Source organism: Notolepis coatsorum (assembly GCF_963971535.1).
Source record: "Notolepis coatsorum genome assembly, chromosome: 16".
In the NCBI taxonomy this organism is placed as follows: Eukaryota; Metazoa; Chordata; class Actinopteri; order Aulopiformes; family Paralepididae; genus Notolepis; species Notolepis coatsorum.
This window is the reverse complement of record NC_140180.1, coordinates 89,950,192-89,959,133: the sequence shown is the minus strand read 5'-3', so window position 1 is coordinate 89,959,133 and position 8,942 is coordinate 89,950,192. Positions and strand designations below refer to the sequence as shown.

Here is an 8,942-nt window from a genome sequence, read left to right as displayed (position 1 = left end):
TGTTTGTTTGTTTGTTTATTTAAGGGGGCAATATATAATCCAAAATCAGCCTGTAATTGCGAGTAATCAATTTGGGCTGATTTGATTGGGTTTGAGCAGATAAACTAAATCTGTAAATGTAACGTTTTGACAGCAGCCTATCCTTCTCAGCACAGACTACAGACTAAAATAAGATATTATGTTTACACCCACCCCACAACAACAACAACAACAACAACCCCTCCGCCACAACAATGTGCAGCCTAGTCACGGAAAAACATCGCGGCGTGACACCTGATCTTGTTCATCTGTCAGTCTGACTATACGACCCCCCACACACACACACACGCGCACACACACACGCACCACACACGCATACTCCATTCCACCTGAGAGCTGGGTAGGCTGCTACCGGGCGGTCGTATCGGTTACGTGTCACTGTCGCGGCGCCTCACCTGTAGCCTCTTCACCGCGTCCTGTCACCGGAGGAGAACGGGAGTGAACGGGAGCGCTCCTCGGTGCAGCAGCAGCAGCGACACGCACCTGCTTTGAGACGATCATCGAGGTACCCCCCGGGATCCGACACAGCGGGGGAGGAGTCGAAAACATTACAAACAAAGTTCCTGTCGAATAATCGCATTTGCCGGACTTTTCGCCCCCTCGTCGGGTCTTCGGGAGTGGGACGGATAGACTTTGATTATATACGGTGTGCTTTCGTTGCGTTTTGTACTTTCTGTGCCCGTGTACGTGTGGGTGTGTATAGTCATCATAATATCGAAGTCGGTCTGGCATTTGCAGTAGCCTACTGGGAGCTGGAGACCTAATGTAAAAAAAAAACATACTTTTAATTTTTGTGTTTACTTTATTGGGGGAGAGAGGGGGGTTGTTATTATTCCCCAACATCTGACCGAAGAGATGCCTGTCCAGATCCCGGACGACACGGACTTCTCCTCCTTCAAAGAGCAGTGTGAGAGCCAGGAGGGATGGATCGCTCGCTACAACAAGGGAGGCGTGACGGTGTGGTGCAGAGCGGAGGAGAGCAAGAGTCTCCAGAAACTCAAGGCAAGTGGATTCCTCCTCCATAGCCTCCCCGAGTCAGAGCATCCCTTTCCCCCGCACTGCGCAGTGCGCACTCGGGAGTGCTGACAGCACGATTCGAAGTGGGCGACAGATTTGAATGTGTGTCTGTGCCATTTCTTATGTATATATGTTTTAGGTGTGGAATGGAATTGGCTTGTCGCTGGGAAGCAATTTTATTTTACACAACCTCGGTCATTGATTTCATAATTGAGATTAATGTATATCTCTACTGGGAAGGAACACAGGGGCTATCATTTTGCACCAGTGGGCTTTCTCCTTAATTAACTTACTCAGCCTATTTACACACACACACACACACACACACACACACACACGCACACACACACACACACACACACACACACACACACACACTAACACTAACTCATAGTGACCAATTTAAATGACAGTCATGATGTGTTTGTACTGTAGTAGCCTATTGGTTGGTGACCATACATGTATATATAGTGATATTAGGCTGTTCAAATAATTCTTACAAACCCATTATCATTGCATGTGATAACCTGTTACAGTTGGATTCAATAATTACCAAACTTTCACACGTGACTCCTAACCATAAGTAACACCTGATCTATCTATAAAGGATATTCTAACTAAAGGCAGGAATCACTGTGTGCATGTGTGTCTGTGTGTAGGTGCGTGTCTGTCTGTCCTTGCATATCTCAAGAACCACGCATCCCATTGGCTTCACGCTCTGCTGGTGTATTACCGAGGACCCAGGGAAGGACAGTGTCGAATTTGATGCAATTTGGCCAGATGGTGGTGCTATAACAAACTTAATCTATCTATCCATGTTAGCCGCGCTCATTTGTACCTAGACATATTTTCCGCCATTTTTAATTTTGTGCAAATCAGTTATTTTGCTGCTCCTCCTACACATGTTTAGCAATCACCACCAAATTTGGTACAGAGCATCTCTGGACCAAGCTGAAAAAAGTTACTTTGTTGGATGTTTGATATTCCGTACAGTTTTGCTATAGCAGGGTTTATATTACAAAAGATCTCCTGAACGCTTTGTGCTATATACCTGTTTGCCGACGACATCATAACAAATATGCGCACGCAGACCAGAGGCAGAAAGAAACGTAATCCTGGTCAGGTCAACGGGGCAGACTACAATATATTTGCATTTGTTAGCCATGCTAGCGATCTAAACAATCAATCCATGCCAAAGCTAAAACAGCCATGCTGATTTGGCAAAATGACATCCAGCCGTTTTCGTTTGAAACAACTTTTAGTCAGGGGAGTGTCATGGTTTCTCCATAGAGCCCTGTTGTACTTCTTTTGGCGCAGCAGCTTGCGCTTGTCGGGGGCAACGTAGTCACGTCGTGACTCAATTGGTATTGCTGATTGGCTCGAACACGGTTTGTAAACAGCGAACAGGTCTATTGCAACCAGATTAGGCAGACATGTGTATGATGTCTGAGTGACCATGACAATTTCTGTTCCACTTAGCCAATAGGTGGCGCTGTAGCAGCATCATAGGTTTAAATAGCCATAATGTTCCTGTCTGTCCTTCACATATCTCGAGAACCATTCATCCGATCGACTTCACACTTGGTGGTGGGTGTGTTGCTGAGGGTCCAAGTAGGTGCAGTGCAGTGCTTCTGGGGGCCAAGCAATCGGCAAGTTCCTAACGGGCACATTTTGAATGGGCACATTTTGAATGGGCACTGCACTACGTAGTTTTATTTAAAACTCAATCGACGCCACGGTCTAGCGGCAGCCCATCTTTTGTTCCTACTGGGCCAACGCTCTAAGAGATAGGAATAAATGGTGGTGTTTGCAGGGCTATATATATATTCTACAATACTATGGCCCATTTGACATCACCTATATATCGTTCAATATGAAAAAGAATAAATAAAAAAATAAAAAGGTCAATACGTTCGCGTGTTATACCGTGGTGAATATGAATATAGTTTTAGAGTGATCCTGTCTAATCCCAGAAAACGACGATATACAGTCTAATGTGATTTTCACTAAAAGCGTTGCAGTTTCTCGCCTGTACACGCTACTATTTCCAAATCAAATATATAAAATAGGTATTATGTTTCATCATGAATGCATGAAAGGGGGGGGGGGTAGAGCTGCCGCGGTATTGCTGTTTTCCTTACCGCACAAATTTGCAAAATATTTCCTACCGCGCGGTTATTACCGCACGCACAAAAAAAAAAAAAGTTTGAATGCATTTTTTTTAGTAGTAGTCTACTCTTTATAGCATATAGCCTGCCTCTAGTCTAAATGTCTATCTTTAGAGGATGACTTTGCAGCATGAATATTGTTTGGGATTCGGCAAGCACGCATTAGTTATTGAAAGTGAAACTCTGGTCGTGCGCAGTTCACTCGGTGTCGCGGGCAGGGCTGGTTACCCCCCCGACCCGTTCTTATTATTATTACTATAAAGTTACTACTTTATAATAAAGGCATTCGTTTTGTGGCATTAACATTATATAGTTATACGTTCAATAACATCAGCGTATTTACCGGACGATAGCAAGGCAAGCAATACTCTATTCATATCTCAGTTCCTTTCTTTGCTCAGAGCGTGCTGAGTTGTCCCATTCTGCGGTCTGTTAATAAAGTTTTCAATCAGACAAGTGTATAGAACGAAGGGCTTTTATTATAACATTCGTTGCAGACAGTAAAATCATTATGTCTCGTTTAGTACTCCTGAAGAGCGATGGTAGTCCACTCCGGCGGGGAGTTAAAGCTAACGTTATTAGCAGTGTTGTGATGAGCTGACATTCAGGACGTAAAAAACGTGTGACGCGTCTCTCTTCTGACCAATCAGTGGTCTGCAATGTTTCACGTGACTTTTCTGGTACCCAATAGGGTCGCTTGGAACCTCGATAGAGAAGTAGGGTATATCTGCAGAGCCGCAAGCCCAACGAGAGGAGGGTAATTTATTATTATTATAAAAAACAGCGGTGACGCGGTATTCAGCCTACTCTGCGGTGGCCGTGATGTAACAGCGATACCGCGGTAATGCGGTAATCGCGGCAGCTCTAGGGGGGGGGGGGTCGTTTTTTGATGCTTTGATCGTCACCAACGGCATATGTTGTGGAGTAACGTTACACACACATGTTGCGATCTAGGTGAAGTCATGGTTGGATCACAGCAGGATTGATATCATATGGTCCTTACCTTCACTAGGATGTAACCCCAAAAAGAATATTCCAATTGTCTGATCGCAAGTCCACGTACCGGTGTCCATCGTGTCGCCAACATAATCCACCACAACAGATGCATCGGAGGCATTTTACATTTACATTTACATTTAGTCATTTAGCTGACGCTTTTATCCAAAGCGACTTACAAGTTCTGTGCGACAAGACAGCAAGAAGGGTATAACTCTATCAGCTGAGTAACAATGTTCATCAAAGTGTTGCGTGTTACAGTGTAGGTTAGTTTATTAGGACAAGTGCATGACAGTAAGGTTAGTCTGTTTTTTTTTTTTTTTTTTTTTTTTTTCATTTCAGATAATGGCATTTGACGCTTCTCAATGGGATCGGGATACCCGCCCGCCTCGCCCGACAAAGAAAAGTGGGACCGGAGACATTTGATCGACGCACAGGCCAAGATATAATGTTTCAAAGGGTGCTTGATACTGCCACCTGGGTGGATGCTGCCGGTATTGCACTTTGGCATTCTCAGGATGATTCCCCATGTTAACCCCCGAGTCCGTGTGCCTGTAATGAATGGAAATGTCGAATAAAAGAAATAACGATGAAAACCCGACTATACTCGGGTCTGGAGCTGAACGGTCGGCGAGATAACCCGACTATCATCGGGTCTGGCGTCCAAAGAGTTAAAGGGGCAGTTCACCCCAAATAAAAAATAACATACTGTATTTTTCCTCTTACCCGGAATGCTATCTATCCAGTATCCATCCATATAGTTTTGGTGTGATTTGCCTAGTTTTGGAGATATCTGTCTAGATACAGTATGTCTGCCTTCACTCCAATACTGCAATCTAATCATCTAACTGTTAACATCAATAAAACTGAATGTATGTATTTCCGTTCCCCTAGAAAAAACGATCTATGTCTGACCCCATACACTTTGCAAATAATACATTAACCATAACAGAAACCTACAAATACCTTGGAGTAACTCTTGACACTCTCCTCACTTAAAAACATCACATCAATAACTCAGTCAAGAAGGCAAATCAAAAACTATTTGTTTACAGCAAGATCAGACCATTTCTCACCCTCACTGTTACATGCAATTCTTCTTTCAACAATATCTTACTGTCTCCCAATCTGGCCCCACACAACAAAGGAAATTATAGAACCCATAGCAAGACTTTACAATAGAGCTTATAAAATTCATGGTAAATTTCCACCCTGGACTCACCACTGTACTGCACTCTCACACTCCTCTGCTACAACTTTTCAGAACTACACAAAAAATCAAGCCACTAAGTTCTATTTTATACTCAGAAATAACTCTTCCCCAACACTGAACACTCACAGCTTTACTCCCAAGACACAATACAAGTCAAGAACGCATCACCAGATCAATCTCACATGGACTCATTCCAGTACCGGCTTACAAAAATCTGATAATTTTCCCATACAAACACCAACATTTGGAACGAGATCCCATTCCACATCAGAGCAATAACCTCCATCTCACATTTCAAACTTAACAGGCCTACAAACGACATCTGATGATAGAAAACATCTGTAATCACTGATTCCGACTCATAGGTCTTAATTTTGTTGATACTTTTGTTTTGGATTGAGTGCTATGACTGCATGTTTGTCCTTGCTGTCCACAATGACTATAATGCAATGTCTTTGTCAGGATTGTATGTAGTGCAACTGCCTATTTGTTTTGTATTTATATTATTGTTTCATGTGCTGCAGAACAGGAACCTGCTGAAAAACAGTTTGTAACTGAGTCAGGACAGTTTAAATGTACATTGTGAAATGTCTTTTTTTACCCTTTCCTGTATTAATAAAGCACTGAATTGCACTCTGGTTGTGTGAAACTCAAAATGGCAAAAAAATATTTAGAAAACTCAAAAGCAATGTCTCTTTCCAGAAATCATGACATTTCTGGTAGAAAATTGTTCCTCGATGAAACTGCTCACAACTGTGGATTATCTTAAGTAACTGGGTCATGATTTCTGGAAAGAGACATCACTTTTCAGTTTTTAAAACATGTTCTTTTTGAGTGCCACAAACCGAATGCCACTTCAGCTCCATTCTATTGGAGTGACAGCAGACATCTCTACGACATATATCTCCAAAACTAGGCAAAATCACACCAAAACTACTGGATTGATAGCACTCCGGGTAGGGGGGGGGGGGGGGGGGTGTTGAGCTGCCCCTTTTAACTCATTGGCTGCCACGCTGTTTTCGGGATATGGCTATGCGCTGCCATGCATTAAACCAATGGAGTCCATCACCTTGTTTGCAGGGTTATAACTATATTCTATATTATAGCTATGGATGCAATACTATGGCCCATTTGACATTGATTATCTATCGTTCAAGATGTGAAAAAGAAAATTTTTCCATCCATACATTCCCGTTTTATACCGTGGTGAATATAAGTATGGTTTTAGAGCGGTTTAGGGTAATTCCTGGGAGGCTAGTAATAGCCTGCAATGTGTATTATACTAAATCCATTGGCATTTTGTCCCTACACACGCTACAATAAGAAATTCAACTGCATATGATCGGTATCATGTTCCATCATGAATGCATGAAAGGGTGGGGGAGGGTTGTTTCTGATTAATTGATTGTCAATAACTGCATTCGTTAGTACAACAACATACGCTGATCAGGGCGATGGCTATGAAAACATGGCTATGAAAACAAGGCACAATCAAGCTGAAATTGACGTTAAATTGCTCTTACCTGTGGCCGGTGGGATTCCAAAAAGAATATTCCAATTATTTGATTGCCATCTGGTAGATCGTATGTCCATTTGGCCCACGACATAACCCACCAGAGCATAATGAATCGGGGGTCCCAAAAACGATTCAATGCGATCGGGTGAAGCCCTAGGTTCAGGTTACTAGAAAAGTCTGCCCGGACCAATATAATCGACGCACAGAGTTTCAAAGGATGTGCAATACCGGCCGCATCCTACCAGGCGGCGGTATTGGACTTTTGCGATCTCAAACTCATTCCCTATGATAACACCAGGCTCCCTGGATGGATAATGTATGGAAATATCGAATAAAATAAATAACGATCGAATAACAAGTATACTCGTTGTTGGCGTTCAACGATTGGCGGCCAATAACGAGTTTAATCATTGTTGGCAGAGAAAGAGTTAAAGTCTGTTGTGTTGTGTTGACATTATGACACCACACCACAAATTTTAGAAAGTTATCTGGCTGCACGTTACCCTAGCTTAGCACAATGAATGGAAGCGGACAGTGCCGGTTAGCCTAGGCATTGTCCAACTAAAACCTCTCCCGAAGGCTAACCGGCACTGTCCGCTTCCATTCATTGTGCTAAGCTAGGCTAACATGCAGCCAGATAGCTTTCTACTGAACGCACAGAGAGGAAACTGTTATCTATCTTCTTGTCTCTCTCTGGAGAAGACAATGAGCTAATTTCCCAAAATTTTGGTGTGTTCCTTTAAGGTTGCAGCGAGTAACTGACCGCAGCAGTGAGAAGATTCTGCTGCTCAGGTGACTGACATCCTTTCTGATTCTCTTGGCCTCAGACCTGCCTGTTGTAGACGATCTGAAGCAGTGTTGTAGTCGAGTCACTAAGTCTCAAGTTCAATTCATCGAGGTTGAGTCCACTCCACTCTGGCGGTCACAGAGCTAAGGAGTTAATTTACTTTGTGACACAATAGCCAAACAAATGCACTAGCCATCAATATCTTATGCCAAAGGATTAGGGCCTATTACAAAAAATATATATATATATTTATCAATTAACAAGTCCGAATGCAGTCGATGCTCAAGTCCTAGTCCGAGTCATCAGTGCTCAAGTCCAAGTCGAGTCACGAGTCCTGAAAATCAGTCCTGGACTCAGACTTGAGTACTACAACACTGTTCTGAAGGTCGGGGAGTTCAACTCCGGGGGTCTGACCGCACCGCTCTCTGCAGGGGGGCCTTTCGGTCCTGTGCCAGACGGTGATATCCCCCGACGGTATGCTCTCTGTTGTGTACAACAGTATGTGTAACTATTCTTTAGCTTCTTTACTATCCTGAACACCTTCAACTGTCTGAGATACAGATGCAGACACACTGCTGCGCCTTCTGCACTGAGCTGTCGCTGTGTGTAGAGTCAGACCAAGTCAGCTCCTCTGAGCCGTGCGCACCGAGGTGTCTGAAGTTCCACCAGTGCCCCGTTGCATTATGCATTATGCATTTTTTTAATGCATTATGACACGCATTGTAATTCAGCATGAATGTGATATGACTGTTATTGGAAGTTGTTACCAACAACAGAACTAACGGGGGGGAAAACAGTTGTTCCAGAAAGTATCGAATCCCTAGCATCAAGTCTTTACCGGTCAGACACGGCTATTTTTTCTGGACTCTGCTGTGCTTCTTATCCGAGCTGCTGGTTAGATTAGAAGCCATGAGGCCCTTTCTTCGGCTTGGCATTAAGATCCGATCTGGGTGGGTGACCCCGATCGCAAGTGGAACAGCTCTCAGTAAGTACTCTGCCTGTTCACACCTGGCATCAGAATGTGTCTCCGCATGCGTCTCGAGGGAACACTCGGATCTCCGCTTCCCCGCTCGACATTGCACTTAGGCCTACGCCTACACATCACTAAAGACTGATGCGGATTAGATCATAATAGAGCGCATGCAGTGTTTCCGTTATGTCACAAACCGGCCGTACGGCCATGACAAAGAGGGAGACGCAGACAAC

At 43.7% G+C, this 8,942-nt stretch overlaps 1 protein-coding gene across 1 annotated transcript in view; it reads left to right on the top strand.

The window, feature by feature from the left end:
- Positions 1-410: 410 nt before the first annotated feature.
- stard15 (StAR-related lipid transfer (START) domain containing 15) overlaps positions 411-8,942 on the top strand; it is a 77,194-nt gene continuing 68,662 nt past the window's right edge. The window contains exon 1 of the mRNA XM_084332443.1: positions 411-1,041. Within this exon, the coding sequence (XP_084188569.1) occupies positions 895-1,041 (147 nt within the window). The 5' untranslated portion in view covers positions 411-894. The remainder of the gene's footprint in view (positions 1,042-8,942) is intronic.